The 23,747-nt window shown below is 36.8% G+C and overlaps 1 protein-coding gene across 1 annotated transcript; it reads right to left on the bottom strand.

Annotated features, from left to right (window-relative positions):
- Positions 1-1,019: 1,019 nt before the first annotated feature.
- On the bottom strand, positions 1,020-19,080 carry LOC132562921 (DCN1-like protein 3). The gene is made up of 2 exons (XM_060227696.1): positions 19,001-19,080; positions 1,020-8,064 (listed from the first exon to the last, which is right to left on the bottom strand). The coding sequence occupies exon 2, from the start codon at positions 8,033-8,035 to the stop codon at positions 7,136-7,138; it is 900 nt and encodes a 299-aa protein (XP_060083679.1). The 5' UTR covers positions 8,036-8,064; positions 19,001-19,080; the 3' UTR covers positions 1,020-7,135.
- Positions 19,081-23,747: the final 4,667 nt, after the last annotated feature.

The following is a 23,747-nucleotide window of genomic DNA, read 5'->3' as shown; positions in this document are numbered from 1 at the left end:
GCTGATTATGTACTAAACATGAGGCCTAAGGGGCCTGCATCGCTTACCTGGTATTCTTCATCAAACTAACCTATCAGGTAATAAGTTATTAGGATTTATCAAATTTTACCCCTTTGACCTTTAATATAGATCAAGATCCTTTCTTTTGCAAACTCTGTCAAGCTTCATTCTAGTAACCTATTGACAAATATTCCCTATTCTAAGCATTTGAGTTCATCATCAGAAGTCGTTGGAACCTTTAACAATCTTCATCCTTGTACACTTTAATAGATCCAAGTCATTTCTTTTCCCAGACTTTGTCAATTCAAGTTCTTCTTTGACTCCACTACTAAATGTCATGATTCTATGCCTTAAGGTTCATCATCATCAGATGTTTGACAAACCTTTTCAACAAGTCATTACCTGTTCACACTATTTCTTGGCCTTCAATAGAACTTACCAGCCAAACATCAGGAATCTAGGCATTTTGGTTAATAAACAAGATTAAAACAAGTTTTACCTATATAATCCTGAATATGGGCTAAACGTTTCGCAAACACTTTAGTTTGGAGGCTTCATCCATAGGAGCCTAAAGCCAATTATCATGATTCTGCATCTCCTGGTTATTATGGAATCAATTAAAGGAAAAAAATGACACCAGACAGATGTGTTCAAGGATCTGAACAGCATGATGATGATGGACTAAAAATCTGGCCGAAATCTTCAAATGCTTAATACGCTCGATTTTATTCATAAATAAGACAGCTCCTCATGAAATCCTACAGTATCTCTCTGTTTTTAATACAAGTTGGTATAAGTATATTTCTACCTATAAGACTGATAGGCAGCTTGCCTTCAAAGTCGCTCTTTTTTCAGTGAAATGTTGAATGTTAAGAAACAGCTCCAGCACGAGACCTAATTTGAGTTTACGACAACTTGAACGGCACTATCTCCTAGTCTGTAGACGTTAATAGTTGCACAGTTGTAAAAACTGTTTAAAATCATCAGGCAAGAAATAAAATAAAAAGAAAATACACAAATACCTTGAGATCAACATAGCAATTTATTACCTTTTTTCAAAAAAGAAAGAATACTATTATGCAAATTAAAACTATATGGTGTGTCTGGGGTAACTCAAGCATCCCCATTACTAAGGTCTTGATACATGCCACCTACAGTCTTGGATAAGTAACTTGTGTTGGACAAACAGAGGTTCCCATGTGTTGTGAAACTTGTCTGAGGATATTAATGTATTAGAGTACTCACGTAATAAGCTTTTAAAATGCATGAGTCATGACCCTAGATCAATACAGCTTCAATTTCATTCAAGAATGATTATCTCTATAAATGGGGTTCAACTGGAACATACATGTATCACTCTAAAGATTCTGCAGTAAAGTCTGAAGTATAATACACAAGTCCTTTATCCAAGTCTGTTGATGAACTTGGAAATAAACTAAGAAATCCATGTTATCTCCTCAGCATAATGCCCCAACTTGAGCAGAAATAAGATCTAAAGGGCATTGTAATAGACACCACATCTAAAAAGTAGAAATAATTACTAAATCATACTAGGTGTAAGATGACTAGATTCCATGTCACATAAGCTAAGACTATCACGCAATGTGTCTATACAGGGACACGTAAAAGCTGTGCTCATAACCTCAGTGTCTGACGCACTCACTCGTACAAAACATTTTCATTTACCCACACTGTGATGTATAAGGGTCAAACTATCACATCATCTTTAATTTTAGTGAACATTTCTTTTTCTTATTCCAATCAATGGGTGGATACAATAGCATGTAAAATGTTTCCATTAGAGCTGAAAGCCTTGGATAAAAGATAGTTCAGCAATTCTGTGATCAATAAAATAGAAACTTCTCTGTGGCATAGCAATAATGTATATTTGTATGCTTAAGCATACACTTGAATTCCATAGAGACATATTTTTTGTTACTTTTGTTTTTCTTTACATCGCCCACAGACCCTTCCCCTACTGGGGCTTTGCCCCTGGACCTTTCTTGAAAGTATACACTACTAAAAAGCATTGTCTATGCCACTGTCTGTTCTCAACAGATTCTGTAAATAAATAGGAGAACTGTCATATATTACTTACACTAGAAATCATGTCTCAAATTGATTACTCACTCTATCACTTGGTTATTTATATTTGAAACATCTGTAAGCATCCTCCAAGGAATCATTGTCTCGTCTACTCCTACTTTCCTCTGAGAAATGTTTTTGTCTCATTCGTGAGACATCTGTCACTTTCCTCTGAGAAAATGACTGTCTCATTCATGAGACATCTGTCACTTTCCTCTGAGAAAATGCCTGTGTCTCATTTGTGAGACATCTGTCACTTTCCTCTGAGAAATGATTTTGTCTCATTCATGAGACATCTGTCACTTTCCGCTGAGAAATGATTTTGTCTCATTCATGAGACATCTGTCACTTTTCTCTGAGAAATGATTTTGTCTCATTCATGAGACATCTGTCACTTTTCTGTGAGAAATGATTTTGTCTCATTCATGAGACATCTGTCACTTTTCTGTGAGAAATGATTTTGTCTCATTCATGAGACATCTGTCACTTTTCTGTGAGAAATGATTTTGTCTCATTCATGAGACATCTGTCACTTTTCTGTGAGAAATGATTGTGTTCCATTTGCAAGGCATCAGTAATTTTCCTCTTGAGAATAATTTTGTTTAGTTTATGAGACATTTGTAACCTTCCTTAGAGGAATGAAATTAATTTGTTATCAGCCCTGAAGTAGATGGAGACAGTTTTGAATCCTGCAATAGATACACGACACAATATGAGATAATATCCAGTACAACTTTCACACTCACTGAAAATACATTGCTGATCTCAACAGTACAACTAATGCTGCAGTTAGAAATATCAATGATAAACACAAATCTCTGCTGGTTTTTTCCTGTTTTACTCGGAATCAAAATGGCACAAAATCTACGAGTTACATTACTCACCTAGGTAATTGTGATGTTTTAAGCCAACCTTTGTTTCCAGATTGTGTTTGTAAGGCACTATCTTAGTTATAGTACCAAAACAACCTTACCTACCAATAGTTCATGTTTTCCCTCCTTAAAAATCATTGTTCTCTATGATCAGGTTTCAGAATGCTAATAAAAAATAATTTTCATTCAGTGTATTAAAATTTTGCTAAAATATTTCTCAAATTATAAAAAAAATCTTTTAAGGGACATCCCTCCATTCAAAGAGCAGAAATATGCTATGCTGTAATTTTTCTAATTTATACCTAAAACGGGATCACACTACATGTAAGTGGTGATAGATATGGACTAGGAAATGTACAGAAAATACACACATCCTGTGTAAACACTGTCTGTATGTACTGGTGATCCTTGTCCTTGGGGCTGAATTTTATAATTTAATCACTTGGCTTATTTTGAGACTTTGCTGAATTTTATAATTTAATCACTTGGGTTATTTTGAGACTTTGAGTGCTGTATTAATGTATAGTTACTAACTTTTACAAGTCCAGAAAAATAAACGTAAATGTTGTTTGATTTTTTATAAAATTGTTTCAATGAAGGAATGCCCCTTAATATCAATAGTTTGTAATCTTTTTTTTTTAATCTTCTGAAAAATTTTAGTAATACGGTCAGCCATGACTAGTTATTTAAGAGTAAAATAAACAGTTCTTTCTACCATACAGTCTCTTTCTAAACTCTCTCCACAAGTTTGAATAGTTTGAATATGTACAGAAAGGCACAACATTTAGGGCAGAACATATTGGTCCCTCTACAGCTTTGTACACCTGCGTGACGGGACGATAGACTGGATGAGGGATTTGATACTGGAGGTAACACAACAGTTACATCTTAAACTCTTCCTACCAAGCAACATTTTTGTGGAGTTTGATTACATGTCACCTTTTATCTGAAAAATCACATTACACCCTACCTTCTTAATTGAAGCTACGTGCATACTGACAGGCTTACACCATGCTGTGCTCTACTGGTATCAAAACAATGGTTTCCCTTACATTTTCAGGTGAGATATAAAACTGTACAATCTGAGAAAAACACCCTGATTACAGAACCTACTTCTCAAGTAGAAAACACATATGTAGCAAAGTAAACATTTCTGTAAAATTTATCTTAGTTTGGTACAGCCATCTCCAGCTTAATCTAAGGTAAAATTAAGCAAGTTAATCACCAATATTAGTCCTAAACAAAATTATGTTTTTAAGTACCTTAACGAAAAATTGTCTTATGAAGCTGAAAATACCAGAATATTAAGTGTTAACTGCACAATTTATCTGCAACTACACAAAACATTCATTAATAGAAAATTTAAAATCCTTGGCAGATATTTCTTAGCATTGAATCCTGAGAATGGGCAGTCAGGTAGTAAGCCTTGTGGAAGTAATATTCATACTATCTATATACAGTGAAGGAATTCGTAAGAAACCAAATAATCCTACAAAGTAGTGGGTATTTCTTAGCAAGCATGCATTATTGTATGATCATTTCAGAATCACTGTGTAACATGTTACTTATAAACACGTTGACACTTAACAGATAAACTGTAGGTCTACTGTAAAGTCAAACTTTTACTTTTTGGCTGATCTAAAAATTACCTTTTAAATTTAGGTCTGAGAAAGGTTAATTTCAGTATAAATTTTAATACTATAAAATAACAAATTAATGTTATTCTCACACCCAATCCTTAACCCGAGTAAGATTGCTCTGTGTTTTTCACCAAATAATTTGAATCTTAACAAAAAGGAATATTTCTCACTGTCCATTCCTTTAAATTGGAGGTGGCCTAATGGTCTTCTAAGTCAGGTTAGATCTGTTCATTAATCAGTGTTTCTGTAAACCGTTGTAATATTAACTGTTTGGTCTTTATAGGTACTGTCAGTGCAGTACAGTCTGAGTTATTACTTGTGGGTCTATTTTCTTAATATCAGTATCACATCAGTATCAAATGTTGTGAATATTAATGTGTTTTCAATACTGGTTCAATGGGGTATACCATAAAAACTACAAAGAAATACAGAAGAGATATGGATTACACAACATGTATCAGACAGATATATTTAAGTGGTACAGATGAGATTCATCATATATCAACAACATATATACACTTGGAGCAGAAAGACATCAACAGATGCAAGCTTAAGGCAACAAGTACATAAACATATATCACTAGGTGATAGTAAATCAATGATAAAATTAATTGTAGTAAATGAAGCGACATCTTTATGACCAGCTTTCCAGGGTTAGTGGGAATTTACAACAACATTGTACCTAACTTTTATTCTCAGATTACACAGGTGATACATGTAGCACTAAAAGTATAGCAGGACATAGACAGCATACCCAACCAAGTTTAAAAGTTTATAGAAACAATAAAACAACACAAATTTCACATGTTGATATTAAGTAAAATGATTTCTGTATAATATCACTATTTTAGGATTTCTCTGTTGATTTTTTTTCTAAATCACACATTAAACCTGAGATGGACTGTCGCAATTACGGAGGCAGGTAAAGGGAGACAACCCCAATATTTTTCTGTCAGAACTGTTTTGATCTGTCTCAAAAAAGAAATCAGAAAGAGCAATACTATTTTGAATAGATATAAGTTATATGTAAATAACTGACCAATTATATAAGTACCAGCACATTCCTGATTTGTCTGTTTACCTCAAATATCATGTCAGTCACTGCAACTAGCCTCAAATTGCCAACTGTAGTGAAGAATTGCTTCAGAGTTGACTGCTTGGCAAGTACATATGAGTACAGCACTGTTCAGTGAGAGCTAGTTGAGATATTTTAATGATCTCTTTAAGCTTGTTAAAACGAAATATGAAGAATGTTTATCAATATCCATCAAAGGTTCTCACTAGTGAAATTTCATATTTATGGCTTTAAACAAGTCCAGATGATTTATGAAGGCTTTCAACAATCAAGACCTTTTGATATTTGACCAGGGCCAGCTCATAAAATTTCAATAACCTTTGAACTTTTGACAATATTTTACAGTTAGGCTTAAATATTATCATGGATACTCAGATGAAAATACATACTTTATATCAGGAAGATTATATGATGCATTCCTTTATGATCCCTCTGGTCAAATATCATGAGCTTGGTATCAACTTCTAAATAAGGTACTTAAATAAAGAAATGTATAGATACAGGAGAGACTGTTTAAGGCACATTGCCACACAATAAGCTGATGGGAAAATGTTGCATCAGGGGAGGTAATGTATCAGATATAATTACTATCATCCATTACAGATAACTGTCCCCATATTACTAATCCCTGAAGTCATACCCAACCTTACCTTTATACATTTTTTTGATGGGACAGAGTTCAACCAAATTATCATATGAATGTATCAAAAGTGTTACTGTTTTCCTCACAAATTTCTCAAAATCAAGTAATTACAGGGTACAATTGTGCCTACATTTGTAACAACTGCTGCTAAAATCTTTACATAACAATGTCTTTCGTCTTGCCACCAATTTAACTTTCAACAAGCAAAAGCAAACCTATTTCACAGCCATAAATCAATTAATTTTAAGGAAGCAAACATTTACCCCATTCCTATAGATAAGTAATTACCATCAATTACTTCCTCATACAAGAAAATCATTAAGTTTGAATTCATGGTAACTCTTAAGTAACTCTTAATCCGTGAATTTATATATACATAAATAATAAATATCAAAATTTACCTGGATTTTAGTATTAGTGGTTTTTGGTGAGCAACATTAATCCAAATCGTGCCAACAAAAATGCAGATTTTTGTGAAACCACAAAATTTTTGGCCTCACAAAAATATAGGAATTTACAGCTATTAAGAGTAAGGTTTTACGGAATTAGTCAGCAAAATGAAGTAGATGTGAAAATACAGTCATCTACATATACAATATATGCATACTTCAGGTTTTTAAATAGCTAAAATGATTTTGTATTTAAAATTTTATCTTCAACTAAAATTGCACAATACATCTAAAAGGGTTAAAAGCAAACATTGTAAGATAACACGTATGTTAGGCATCAACACAAGGCATCCCACTAAACCCTGACAAAACTCAATATGCAAAGTGATGGCAACATATGTAATATGGAATGTTCAAACAGTGCCGATATACTATAGTGTTTTTACATTTTGATTCTGCCTATCGTTTTCATTCTCCACAAAGTCATCAAAGAGACTAGGCCAAGCTTCAGTGTCATCATATGACCCTAGATCATCACCAACCTGCTCAGTAAAATTGAGAAACATATCCCAGGTATCCCGTGGGATACCCCGAATATTTGGATGGACATCTAGAAACTCAAGCCAGCGCTGTACAATAGGGGGTTCTGTCTGCGAGAAGACCAGCTTCCAAAGACTGATTGTCATATCAATGGGAAGTGTTCTTTGTCCTGACTCAGCATCTAGTCCAAACTTGTAAGTCCAACGATACAGCTCTTTGAACTTTTGCTTGTCTTTTACTTCTGTCAACAAGTCTGTAAACCTAGCTTGAATACCTTTGATTGAGTCTGCTTTTATTGCTTTGCAACCGTTCACAAACTCTTCCCTTGTAAACTTGCACATTGTCTTGGCCTGGAATTTCCATGCTAGCACCAACACTATAAATTCATCTGGATTTACATCTAAATCTGTACAGAATTTTTCAATGCCTTCTGCTAATATTGCATCCTCCCCTGGGTCCTTGTATTGCTCAAACAGTGTCTGTATCTTACTTTCAGAGTAGTCCCGAGATATAAAAGACAATCGTTTGTTATCACCGTTGCTATGTTTCTTAATGGGTGGTAGTTTTGGGTAGGGTGTAAACATTTTTTTGTCTGAGATAGGTTGAGGCTGCCTGCTTGAGGTTAGATGACTGAGGACATCCCCACCCCCAGAGTCTGAGTTGAGGGCCTGAGGCTGGGAGCCTGCCCTGCCTCGGTAAGTCCCTGCTGCGGATGAGGACCTTGGTGTACTGGAGTACCTTGAGCTGGCCGAGGTTCCAGGGGTCTCACAACAAGATTGACACTTTCCCATTGGAAATTACTCCGCTGACAACTGTATACCTGAAATAAAGTGAAAACAGAGGATGTCAAAAACGGACCAAAATACAGCAAAATTAACAATTGGCAAAATGGGTCCATATCCTTCACCAGATATTCAATGTCTTCCATCAATCTATACCTAATGTCACATATCACTGGCAATCAAAAATGGCTGACATAAAATCTACAAACCTTCATTTGTCTGACTAATATAGCTATTTTGTAAGACTTCAATCAATACAATTAAAGAGCAAGTGAAGCTATTTAAGTGCTTTAATAAATCGGAACCCTGTGACCTGAAATAAGGGAAATATACTTTCATTTTGCAAGATCGATCAGGCTATATATCATAGAATTAACTGGCTCAATTCTAGGCTTTTGGGCAATAATCAGAATAAGTTGTTAGAATGCCTTCAAAAATTTTAAATTGTGACCTTGTATATGGGTCAAGGTCATTTCTTTTCACACTTTGACTTTGGGCTTCATCAAATTGACCTATATTAACTACCAGCCATTATCATGATTCTAGGCCCTTATTGGTTACTCAAAAAAAGGTTCAAAGAGGAAACCTTTATGCCAGAATGACAGATGGAATAAAATGCAAAAACAAAACGTCAAAAATAGAGCAAGCTTGCATGACAACAAAAATATATAACAAATAATTATAATGCCTGGAATATAGTAAAAATATGGGATATCAAATATAAAGCAAATGACAGATCAAAAGGATAAACAAAAGATCCCTGATGGATCTTGGTGTACATCATCTTTTTATCTTTATATGCTCTTTTACAGTTGGATCTTTTTCCTTCTTTTCTCTTCTGTTCTCTGTTTTTGCTCTCAATTATAAGACATTTAAACATTCCTTTGCAAAACTTGTGATGATAATCTTTGCCTGCCAAATCCAAAGAAGCCACCTGAAAGTCATTTTGTTTCTTCTGATCAGTCCCAAAATCACACGAGCACAAACAGAGACCAAAGGGAGCATCAGGGGTCTGGAAAAATATTTTAAACCACTAGGCACAGGACTAGTGGACTGAAAAATTTACTCGTCCGAATTGGAAATTTACTCGTCCAAATTCAGCCATGAAATGGCGACTTAATCAGCGAGGATGTGACATGTGACTTTTTTTCTATTTTTATTTTAAGTTTTTGTGAAAACACTATGCAGTGATGGCTGCTTTGCGTCAGACATTGTGCGTGACTTAAGCCTAGCTGTAGAGTTTGTTTATATCCTACTGACTAGGTGCTGCTAAATACAGACCGGTACATGTTGGTACCGCCCGAGAGCACCTGACATCAGTATGACCGTGGGAAAATGACTAAGGTATCCGAAGTACCGTAAACACGTTTCTTTGTTTTAAATTTTCTTTGGAAAAAAGTACCTGTCTGACGGGCGAGTGACAAAGATAATTCTGGTTGTCCGAGACAATTTTCAGTTGTCCATAACAACCGGACGAGTGCTTTTTCGGACCCCTGAGCATACATATGAAATTTGAGAGAGAGATATCTCTTACTTTTCAAGAAATAGCAGTAACAAAATTCATTGAAAAATTCAAAGATGGTCGTCTGTCAACCATTTTGTTTTTTTCTGATCAGGCCCAAATCAAAGTGACACAACTAGGGACCAAGGGGAACCTACATATGCAATTTGGAAAGAACAGTCCAGCGCTTCTCAAGAAATAGCGGTAACAAAAATTGTGTACAGATGGAGAAAGAGCATTAGAGGATGTAACGTCAAACAAGCTTCAAGTAATAAATGATGTCAACTTTACTACCAGTATAAAGATATACCTACATGGTCGTATATCCAGCAGATATTAATTTACTACCAGTATAAAGATGTACCTACATGGTCCTATATCCAGCAGATTTCATTAATTTTGTTATGTCCATTACATCAAGGTAGAACAATTTTCTAAGAAAATCAAACAAAACCATAACAAACATGCATCACAGGTATATGTGTAAATATTACTGGTGAGATCAATTATTAAATACAGCTCTGAAAATATCTCTGGTAATGAATACATGGCCAAGATACTGACTTTTTTCACAACTTGCCAATAGCAATAGAAGTATAGACAGAATCAATAGCATGAAGAAACAGGGTGTATTAATTATTCAATTGATGGAAGTTAAGATACACACACCTATATAGGACATCACTAAAAACAGACATCAGGCTCCAGATGGGGAGTTAACATACACACACCTATATAGGACAACACTATACACAGACATCAGGCTCCAGATGGGGAGTTAACATACACACACCTATATAGGACATCACTATACACAGACATCAGGCTCCAGATGGGGAGTTAACATACACACACCTATATAGGACATCACTATACACAGACATCAGGCTCCAGATGGGGAGTTAACATACACACACCTATATAGGACATCACTATACACAGACATCAGGCTCCAGATGGGGAGTTAACATACACACACCTATATAGGACATCACTATACACAGACATCAGGCTCCAGATGGGGAGTTAACATACACACACCTATATAGGACATCACTATACACAGACATCAGGCTCCAGATGGGGAGTTAACATACACACACCTATATAGGACATCACTATACACAGACATCAGGCTCCAGATGGGGAGTTAACATACACACACCTATAGAGGACACACACCTATATAGGACACTATACACAGACATCAGGCTCCAGATGGGGAGTTAACATACACACACCTATATAGGACATCACTATACACAGACATCAGGCTCCAGATGGGGAGTTAACATACACACACCTATAGAGGACAACACTATACACAGACATCAGGCTCCAGATGGGGAGTTAAGATACACACACCTATATAGGACATCACTATACACAGACATCAGGCTCCAGATGGGGAGTTAACATACACACACCTATAGAGGACAACACTATACACAGACATCAGGCTCCAGATGGGGAGTTAACATACACACACCTATATAGGACATCACTATACACAGACATCAGGCTCCAGATGGGGAGTTAACATACACACACCTATATAGGACATCACTATACACAGACATCAGGCTCCAGATGGGGAGTTAAGATACACACACCTATATAGGACATCACTATACACAGACATCAGGCTCCAGATGGGGAGTTAACATACACACACCTATAGAGGACAACACTATACACAGACATCAGGCTCCAGATGGGGAGTTAAGATACACACACCTATATAGGACATCACTATACACAGACATCAGGCTCCAGATGGGGAGTTAACATACACACACCTATAGAGGACAACACTATACACAGACATCAGGCTCCAGATGGGGAGTTAAGATACACACACCTATATAGGACATCACTATACACAGACATCAGGCTCCAGACGGGGTGTTAACATACACACACCTATATAGGACATCACTATACACAGACATCAGGCTCCAGATGGGAGTTAACATACACACACCTATATAGGACATCACTATAAACAGACATCAGGCTCCAGATGGAGAGTTAAGATACACACACCTATATAGGACATCACTATACACAGACATCAGGCTCCAGATGGGGAGTTAAGATACACACACCTATATAGGACATCACTATAAACAGACATCAGGCTCCAGACACCAGCATCATTTTCACAATCGCTACACACTGTCAATCCAAAATTATTATACTTTCTTTATTCATAACTTCAACCAAGTGAATTCATGCGAACATGTACACTATATTCAGCTGTAGACAATTTACAGCAATCAAAGATCATTCTATACAAACACACATATAAATACAATCAAAGATGACCCCAGGTAATCATTCACACACACAATTCCTTCTCTCCTACAAAATTAATACATCATCTCACACCGTGGGTAATCATTCACACACACAATTCCTTCTCTCCTACAAAGTTAATACATCATCTCACACCGTGGGTAATCATTCACACACACAATTCCTTCTCTCCTACAAAGTTAATACATTATCTCACACCGTGGGTAATCATTCACACACAATTCCTTCTCTCCTACAAAGTTAATACATTATCTCACACCGTGGGTAATCATTCACACACACAATTCCTTCTCTCCTACAAAGTTAATACATTATCTTACACCCTGTAACTGGTGGTAGAGACACAGTTATACCACATGTAACTGGTGGTAGAGACACAGTTATACCACATGTAACTGATGGTAGAGATACAGTTATACCACATGTAACTGATGGTAGAGACACAGTTATACCACATGTAATTGATGGTAGAGACAGTTATACCACATGTAACTGATGGTAGAGACACAGTTATACCACATGTAACTGATGGTAGAGACACAGTTATACCACATGTAACTGATGGTAGAGACACAGATACACCACATGTAACTGATGGTAGAGACACATTTATACCACATGTAACTGATGGTAGAGACACAGTTATACCACATGTAACTGGTGGTAGAGACACAGTTATACCACATAACTGGTGGTAGAGACACAGTTATACCACATGTAACTGATGGTAGGGACACAGTTATACCACATGTAACTAATGGTAGAGACACAGTTATACCACATGTAGCTGGTGGTAGAGACACAGTTATACCACAAGTAACTGATGGTAGAGACACAGTTATACCACATGTAACTGATGGTAGAGACACAGTTATACCACCTGTAACTGATGGTAGAGACACAGTTATACCACATGTAACTGATGGTAGAGACACAGTTATACCACATGTAACTGATGGTAGAGACACAGTTTTACCACATGTAACTGATGGTAGAGACACAGTTATACCACATGTAACTGATGGTAGAGACACAGTTATACCACATGTAACTGATGAAAGAGACAGTTATACCACATGTAACTGGTGGTAGAGACACAGTTATACCACATGTAACTGATGGTAAACACAGTTATACCACATGTAACTGATGAAAGAGACAGTTATACCACATGTAACTGATGGTAGAGACACAGTTATACCACATGTAACTGATGGTAGAGACACAGTTATACCACATGTATCTGGTGGTAGGGACACCGTTATACCACATGTAACTGATGGTAGAGACACAGTTATACCACATGTATCTGGTGGTAGGGACACAGTTATACCACATGTAACTGATGGTAGAGACACAGTTATACCACATGTAACTGATGGTAGAGACACAGTTATACCACATGTAACTGATGGTAGAGACACAGTTATACCACCTGTAACTGATGGTAGAGACACAGTTATACCACATGTAACTGGTGGTAGGGACACAGTTATACCACATGTAACTGATGGTAGAGACACAGTTATACCACATGTAACTGATGAAAGAGACAGTTATACCACATGTAACTGGTGGTAGAGATACAGTTATACCACATGTAACTGATGGTAGAGACACAGTTATACCACAGGTAATTGATGGTAGAGACAGTTATACCACATGTAACTGATGGTAGAGACACAGTTATACCACATAACTGGTGGTAGAGACACAGTTATACCACATGTAACTGATGGTAGGGACACAGTTATACCACATGTAACTGATGGTAGAGACACAGTTATACCACATGTAGCTGGTGGTAGAGACACAGTTATACCACAAGTAACTGATGGTAGAGACACAGTTATACCACATGTAACTGATGGTAGAGACACAGTTATACCACCTGTAACTGATGGTAGAGACACAGTTATACCACATGTAACTGATGGTAGAGACACAGTTATACCACATGTAACTGATGGTAGAGACACAGTTATACCACATGTAACTGATGGTAGAGACACAGTTACACCACATGTAACTGATGGTAGAGACAGTTATACCACATGTAGCTGGTGGTAGAGACACAGTTATACCACATGTAACTGATGGTAAACACAGTTATACCACATGTAACTGATGGTAGAGACACAGTTATACCACATGTAACTGATGGTAGAGACACAGTTATACCACATGTAACTGATGGTAGAGACACAGTTATACCACATGTAACTGATGGTAGAGACAGTTATACCACATGTAACTGGTGGTAGAGACACAGTTATACCACATGTAACTGATGGTAGAGACACAGTTATACCACATGTAACTGATGGTAGAGACACAGTTATACCACATGTAACTGATGAAAGAGACAGTTATACCACATGTAACTGGTGGTAGAGACACAGTTATACCACCTGTAACTGATGGTAGAGACACAGTTATACCACATGTAACTGATGGTAGAGACACAGTTATACCACATGTAACTGATGGTAGAGACAGTTATACCACATGTAACTGGTGGTAGAGACACAGTTATACCACATGTAACTGGTGGTAGAGACACAGTTATACCACATGTATCTGGTGGTAGGGACACCGTTATACCACATGTAACTGATGGTAGAGACACAGTTATACCACATGTAACTGATGAAAGAGACAGTTATACCACATGTAACTGGTGGTAGAGACACAGTTATACCACATGTAACTGATGGTAGAGACACAGTTATACCACATGTAACTGATGGTAGAGACACAGTTATACCACATGTAACTGATGGTAGAGACAGTTATACCACATGTAACTGATGGTAGAGACACAGTTATACCACATAAAAGTGATGGTAGAGACACAGTTATACCACATAAAAGTGATGGTAGAGACACAGTTATACCACATGTAACTGATGGTAGAGACACAGTTATACCACATGTAACTGGTGGTAGAGATACAGTTATACCACATGTAACTGATGGTAGAGACACAGTTATACCACATAAAAGTGATGGTAGAGACACAGTTATACCACATGTAACTGATGGTAGAGACACAGTTATACCACATGTAACTGATGGTAGAGACAGTTATACCACATGTAACTGGTGGTAGAGACACAGTTATACCACAAGTAACTGATGGTAGGGACACAGTTATACCACATGTAACTGATGGTAGAGACACAGTTATACCACATGTAACTGATGGTAGAGACACAGTTATACCACATGTAACTGATGGTAGAGACACAGTTATACCACATGTAACTGATGGTAGAGACACAGTTATACCACATGTAACTGATGGTAGAGACACAGTTATACCACATGTATCTGGTGGTAGGGACACCGTTATACCACCTGTAACTGATGGTAGAGACACAGTTATACCACATGTAACTGATGGTAGAGACACAGTTATACCACATGTAACTGATGGTAGAGACACAGTTATACCACATGTAACTGGTGGTAGAGATACAGTTATACCACATGTAACTGATGGTAGAGACACAGTTATACCACATGTAACTGGTGGTAGAGACACAGTTATACCACATGTAACTGATGGTAGAGACACAGTTATACCACATGTAACTGATGGTAGAGACACAGTTATACCACATGTAACTGGTGGTAGAGACACAGTTATACCACATGTAACTGGTGGTAGGGACACCGTTATACCACATGTAACTGGTGGTAGAGACACAGTTATACCACATGTAAATGATGGTAGAGACAGTTATACCACATGTAACTGGTGGTAGAGACACAGTTATACCACATGTTACTGAGACAAAGTCACAGTTATACCACGTTACTGAGACAAAGTCACAGTCAATATCACAGATGTATTAATCTGTTTCACACATTCTTGTTTTTGATGGGGTGTTTCTGACAAGACAACAATTATATACCTGCAGCACACCAATCAAACCTTTGTAAGTACACATCAGTGTAAATCTATCAACATTGATGATCTGAAGTCCAACAATTATTGTGTATAAACATGTAATGGAGTTAATCCCCTGCATCCTGTGAAGGACAGCTTATCAACCAAACACATGTTACACTGCAGTACAAACACATTGATTTTCAACCATCAACTTCATTTCCTCCATCATGGTCATGTGTATTGGTGCCGCAGTGTACCTAGCGAGGTCTACAATGGTTCCAGAACCCTGCTGTTGTATACATGAACATGGAGTTTACATGAGTATTACATGAAATTAAATGGTACATTGTGCAATGATTCAGAGATCTTCATCATGTCAGATTTTATTAACAAGTTTTATATGAAACTTAAAGACAATAATACTTAAAGAGACCTAGGACCATTTCTTTTTCTTTATAACTGGTGTAATTGGAACCATTGCCTTTTCTATGTAACTGGTGTAATTGAAACCGTTGCCTTTTCTATGTAACTGGTGTAATTGAAACCATAGCCTTTTCTATGTAACTGGTGTAATTGAAACCGTAGCCTTTTCTATGTAACTGGTGTAATTGGGACCGTTGCCTTTTTTTATGTAACTGGTGTAATTGGAACCATTGCCTTTTCTATGTAACTGGTGTAATTGAAACCGTTGCCTTTTCTACGTAACTGGTGTAATTGAAACCGTTGCCTTTTCTATGTAACTAGTGTAATTGAAACCATTGCCTTTTCTATGTAACTGGTGTAACTGGAACCGTTGCCTTTTCTATGTAACTGATGTAATTGAAACCACTGCCTTTTCTATGTAACTGGTGTAACTGGAACCGTTGCCTTTTCTATGTAACTGGTGTAACTGGAACCGTTGCCTTTTCTATGTAACTGGTGTAATTGAAACCACTGCCTTTTCTACGTAACTGGTGTAACTGGAACCGTTGCCTTTTCTATGTAACTGATGTAATTGAAACCATTGCCTTTTCTATGTAACTGGTGTAACTGGAACCGTTGCCTTTTCTATGTAACTGGTTTAACTGGAACTGTTGCCTTTTCTATGTAACTTGTGTAACTGGAACCGTTGCCTTTTCTATGTAACTGGTGTAATTGAAACCACTGCCTTTTCTATGTAACTGGTGTAACTGGAACTGTTGCCTTTTCTATGTAACTGATGTAATTGAAACCATTGCCTTTTTTATGTAACTGGTGTAACTGGAACCGTTGCCTTCTCTATGTAACTGGTGTAATTGAAACCATTGCCTTTTCTATGTAACTGGTGTAACTGGAACTGTTGCCTTTTCTATGTAACTAGTGTAATTGAAACCATTGCCTTTTCTATGTAACTGGTGTAACTGAAACAATTGCCTTTTCTATGTAACTGGTGTAACTGAAACCATTGCCTTTTCTATGTAACTAGTGTAATTGAAACCATTGCCTTTTCTATGTAACTGGTGTAACTGGAATTGTTGCCTTTTCTATGTTACTTGTGTAACTGGAACTGTTGCCTTTTCTATGTTACTTGTGTAACTGGAACTGTTGCCTTTTCTATGTAACTGGTGTAACTGGAACTGTTGCCTTTTCTATGTAACTGGTGTAATTGAAACCATTGCCTTTTCTATGTAACTGGTGTAATTGGGACCATTGCCTTTTTCTATGTAACTTGTGTAATTGGGACTGTTGCCTTTTCAATGTAACTTAATCTAATGTAATTGGAACCATTGTCTTTCTATTTAATCTAATATGGTGTAATCGAACTTAAGTATAAGCAGGTGTCAATTGAAAACTAATGACTCATGTACAAAAAAATCAATACTACTATCACAGGAGATAATCGGCTTCTGAAATATACTCTCAAATTTGTCTTGGACAGACAGATTAGAATTTTGATCCAATTTATTTTACTTGAATTCTAAGTCAATGTTTATAGCTTCCACTGATCACAAATGTTTTTAAAGCCAATTAAACTGACCATGTCATATGTATGTTATGTTGTAATGTGTGTATATAAGTATGGATGATGATGTGTTGTGTGTGTATAAGGTATGTATGATGTGTTGTGTGTACAAGGTATGTATGATGTGTTGTGTGTGTACAAGGTATGTATGATGTGTTGTGTGTGTACAAGGTATGTATGATGTGTTGTGTGTGTACAAGGTATGTATGATGTGTTGTGTGTGTACACAGGGTATGTATGATGTGTTGTGTGTGTACAAGGTATGTATGATGTGTTGTGTGTGTACAAGATATGTATGATGTGTTGTGTGTGTACAAGGTATGTATGATGTGTTGTGTGTGTACAAGATATGTATGATGTGTTGTGTGTGTACAAGGTATGTATGATGTGTTGTGTGTGTACAAGGTATGTATGATGTGTTGTGTGTGTACAAGGTATGTATGTATGTGTTGTGTGTGTACAAGGTACGTATACATTGTATAACACAAGTTTCATATCATAATACACTGTACACACTAAACACATCACACATACATTGTATAACACAAGTTTCATATCATAATACACTGTACACACTAAACACATCACACATACATTGTATAACACAAGTTTCATATCATAATACACTGTACACACTAAACACATCACACATACATTGTATAACACAAGTTTCATATCATAATACACTGTACACACTAAACACATCACACATACATTGTATAACACAAGTTTCATATCATAATACACTGTACACACTAAACACATCACACATACACTGTATAACACAAGTTTCATATCATAATACACTGTACACACTAAACACATCACACATACACTGTACAACACAAGTTTCATATCATAATACACTGTACACACTAAACACATCACACATACATTATATAACACAAGCTTCATATCATAATACACTGTACACACTAAACACATCACACATACACTGTACAACACAAGTTTCATATCATAATACACTGTACACACTAAACACATCACACATACATTATATAACACAAGCTTCATATCATAATACACTGTACACACTAAACACATCACACATACATTATATAACACAAGTTTCATATCATAATACACTGTACACACTAAACACATCACACATACACTGTACAACACAAGCTTCATATCATAATACACTGTACACACTAAACACATCACACATACATTGTTTTACACTAGTTACATATAATTCACCAACACTACACATCATACAACATTCTGGGTGGCAACAATTGAAACACTTACTGTTTTCCAGATAAGGACAAAGTTCTTAGGAATAAGTTGTAGTATAAGATGAACAGATACCAGTTCTTTTTCCTCTGCCAATTCTAACTATAAATGGATAATTTTCTGAACTCATGTTTAAGCCTATTGTAAACTGAGACATCTGTTCTATTGGAGTGTATATGATAATACTGTTCATAGAAAGAAATCATAAAGAGAATTTCCACCAGAAACTACAATTCCAATATGACACCATTCTCAGTCTTCTGTGATCATACTTGATCCCAGTGAAATTCTACCTAAATCCCTCATCACAGCAGCCGTATGGTAAAGAATAATAGAAAACCAAGAATTGGATTGCATGTAATTATCTGGTGCAATGTTCTCCTATACAAAGTCATTTTCACCAGAGCACACCCAGTGATTGTGGTATTCCTGTATTTAATGTCCACAAATATGTCGGCCATACAAAGCCACCTGTATACAAAATGTGTCGTGTAAAACCATGACAATTAACAAAGTAAAATTAACACTCAAAGATTATATATCATTGAACTTAAAATAAACATAGGTTGATATAGAAACACACCTTAAATAGACAAAAAGGAAATCATTCAATTTTCTGTCACATTTTTAAGGTTATCTAAAATGTACTACAATCAAGTACAATTAAAACTCCAATACCATAAATTTACATTACTGAACTTTTAAGTACTATCTTTCACAATTTTGTTTACCTTAATGCATTTCAATCAAAGCATCATTATCAAACCATTGTGAAACTGCGGTGGTATTATGATTACTAGACAGTCCTGCTCTACAGATTTCTGCCGGTTTTCTATCCATGACCTTTTAAGATATGCATGTATATTATACATCAACAAAACAATTCCCACAAAAACTCATGTCACAATATAGTACCTTTCATTTATAAACTAAACATGTCTCTGAGAACAGGATGCAATATGTGGATTGAGCTTGAGTGGTAAGAACTGATTATAGCACAGAAAACAATGCAAAATCACAACAGGAAGCTGGAAGTACAGATGGATCTAAATGTACATGTGACAAGGAAATCATAGTTAAGATAAAGTGGTATTGATACACCAGCACTACACTGAAGAGTAATTATCAGCAGAATCACAATAACCAATGATCAATCCTGTCCTCACCAGCAGACAATGAAACACCATAGGATGACAATACCATCCATCTTCAATTACTTAACAAATTACTCATGTTGTTGCTGCATTATCTGTATATCTTATACCTCAGAGCTGGGTATCGCCTCAACAAATCTACATTCCCAATATCTACGTACATCAGTTAACTTGGCCTCAAACTGATCACAAAAGGACTGTTAGAAAATTTTGTCATGCAACTTTCAAAGCTGATCTGGGTCATTCATATTTACCTACATCTGAGCACTCTCCAGTATCCAGTATACAATTGTACATTTCAAATATTACAAACTAGATAAGCACAAATGTAATGGTACTTGGTAGGCCTTCATCTTTGTATGTATGTGTAACTGACATGGCATCACACCAACTCTATGCCTTTTTTCAGTAGGGTAATTGTTACATTTCAATACATTTCATTCCTTGGCCTGTGACCCTGAAAGTTGATCAAGAGAGAACCAGGCAGGCATTATGGTACATTATCCGAGGCATGTTCAGTTGGAAGTGTTATAATTTACATTAATTACTGTTCCATAGCTTTACATTGTTGGGGTGAACAAGCATGTAATCACATGACCATGTGTTTTAAGTGTAAATGGATTAAAAGCAATCTTCATGAAAGATACACCTAGCGTACAAGCCTAGTACACAATGAAGTATGTTTTTTTTCTACAGAATTTTCCATGGTATTGATGGTATAATAACCCAAGATAACTAAATAACAGGTATACTCTGCAAGAGATTAATTTACTGTACAGATATGGGCACACTGTACAAAGGGTAAATTTATTGTACAAAGGTAGACACACTGTACAAAGGGTAAATTTACTGTAGGGAGGTAGGCACACTGTACAAAGGGTAAATTTACTGTACAGAGATAGACACACTGTACAAAGGGTAAATTTACTGTAAAGAGATAGACACACTGTACAAAGGGTAAATTTACTGTACAGAGGTAGGCACACTGTACAAAGGGTAAATTTATTGTACGGAGATAGACACACTGTACAAAGGGTAAATTTATTGTACAGATAAAAACACACTGTACATAAGGTAAATTTACTATACAAAGATATTACTGTACACAGACAGACATAAGATAAGAAGGGTATGTTTACTGTACACAGACAGACATACGATAAGAAGGGTATGTTTACTGTACACGGACAGCCTTACGATAAGAAGGGTATGTTTACTGTACACAGACAGACACATTATAAGAAGGGTATGTTTACTGTACACAGACAGACATACGATAAGAAGGGTATGTTTACTGTACACGGACAGACATACGATAAGAAGGGTATGTTTACTGTACATGGACAGACACATGATAAGAAGGGTATGTTTACTGTACACGGACAGACATACGATAAGAAGGGTATGTTTACTGTGCATAGACATACGATAAGAAGGGTATGTTTACTGTACACAGACATACGATAAGAAGGGTATGTTTACTGTACATGGACAGACACATGATATGAAGGGTATGTTTACTGTACACAGACAGACACATGATAAGAAGGGTATGTTTACTGTACACGGACAGACACATGATAAGAAGGGTATGTTTACTGTACACAGACAAACACATGATAAGAAGGGTATGTTTACTGTACACAGACAGAAATACGATAAGAAGGGTATGTTTACTGTACACAGACAGACACATGATAAGAAGGGTATGTTTACTGTACACAGACAGACACATGATAAGAAGGGTATGTTTACTGTACACAGACAAACACATGATAAGAAGGGTATGTTTACTGTACACAGACAGACACATGATAAGAAGGGTATGTTTACTGTACACGGACAGACACATGATAAGAAGGGTATGTTTACTGTACACGGACAGACACATGATAAGAAGGGTATGTGTTACCCCTCTATGTTGTACTATCCTTATGTTATACAAAAGACCAGCAACAACCGTTCTCAAGTACAAATGTTGAGTATTAACACAAGTTACAACAATGATAACATGTATGGCCTGAGTATCGAGCTTAACCTGTTACTCCTTCCACGGCCACACCAGGACTGACTCTATTTGCTGTGATCTTAAAGTTTATCCTAAAGCAATTATAATCTAATTCTGATAGGGAAAGTGTCTTCTACTGATCTACAATTAAACCGTGACCAGTTAATGTCTCCATGGTGGAGAGCATGTCCAGCCAATGTTTCACGGCATGATTCTGACACTAAGGTGACCGCAATTAAACTATCTGTCTGATAAGCCAGCCGGTCACATTAAGATTTAACACAAATTATGTTCTACACTTGAGTGACAAATTTCACTATTAACATCCCCCTGCCTAAGAAAACTTTTACGGTCTAAAAGTTCAGAGATAGCAAACTGCTCATGATACTCAGGCTGAGATAATATTTAGTATGTACACAAACACTGGTAAGTTTACTTGAACAACAGTTAATTCTAAATTCTACAATTAACACAGTTCATAAATCTGATTCAGATACTGTTAACTTCCTTGGATAAGGTACTTCTGTTAGACTGTCACTGTTTGTTCTTAAGGTATACACATCACAAAACCTTAAAACTACATCCAGAGTCAGTGTTCTTTTTTTTTCTTCTTCTTCTTTGTTCGAGACAGTGGCCCAACAATATCCATAGATATTTTGTAAAATGGCTCACTGATGATCGGTGGTTGTCCTAATAGAGCTTTCTCGCCACCACGTCTTCTGGCGGTCTTTTGACATACGTTACAAGTACTACAGTATTCCTGTATGTCCTTAAAAATCCCAGGCCAATAGAACGAATTAACGACACGCTCTTTGGTCTTTTCTATCCCTAAATGTCCCGCAAGTGGTCTATCATGTCCCAATTTAATGATATTGAGACTTAGTGCCTCTGGTAGTACTACCTGGACTCCATGTTGGGCTCCATCACTAGACTCCCATTTCCTACGGAGAATCCCATTTTCCCAGTACAGGGCATTCCTATCTTCCTGCACAGATTCCTCTGAACTTGCAGCTTTTCTCCGAATGTTGGCTAAAGTTGGATCTTCCTGCTGAAGCTTACTAAGCACTTCAGCATTTACAGCAGAAAGTTCAAGCGGTTCCTCTGTTGTGATGTTAACTGTATCATCCCCATTGCTGTGGGATACAGTCTCACTGATGTTGTCAATGTCCTCACCAACGCCATCGCCATGGTCCAGGTCCACATCGTTCGCCTGTCCAACATCACTTCCCTTACTGGCATCCACTTGGTCCGTGTTGGGGTCCATTCCAACTTTTACATGGCATTCCTTTGCCTTGTCCTCAGCTAGCCTTTCTTCAGCAATGTTATTACGATGTTGTGCACGCGTAACAACATTCACAGCCTTTGATTGTCTCTCTATGATGTCTACCCCCAACAGGGCTTCAGCGACAAGGTCAGGCACTAATCCGACCTGAGCATGTCCCTTATAATATGGCGTGTCCATATCAACGATAGCCAGTTTGGCTGAAAACGGCTGTCCAGTCGCTGTACATAGCGTCTCCCGCTGACCCTCCAATACACAACTTGGGTCCACCAGGTCTTCCCTAATCAAGGTCATCGCTGACCCAGTGTCTTTCACGAA

The sequence above is a fragment of the Ylistrum balloti genome, unplaced genomic scaffold (assembly GCF_031769215.1).
Source record: "Ylistrum balloti isolate Yb309-2 unplaced genomic scaffold, AGI_CSIRO_Ybal_v1 Utg371548, whole genome shotgun sequence".
Taxonomy (NCBI): Eukaryota; Metazoa; Mollusca; class Bivalvia; order Pectinida; family Pectinidae; genus Ylistrum; species Ylistrum balloti.
The sequence above is the reverse complement of the archived record's forward strand: the minus strand, read 5'-3'. Positions and strand labels throughout refer to the sequence as shown.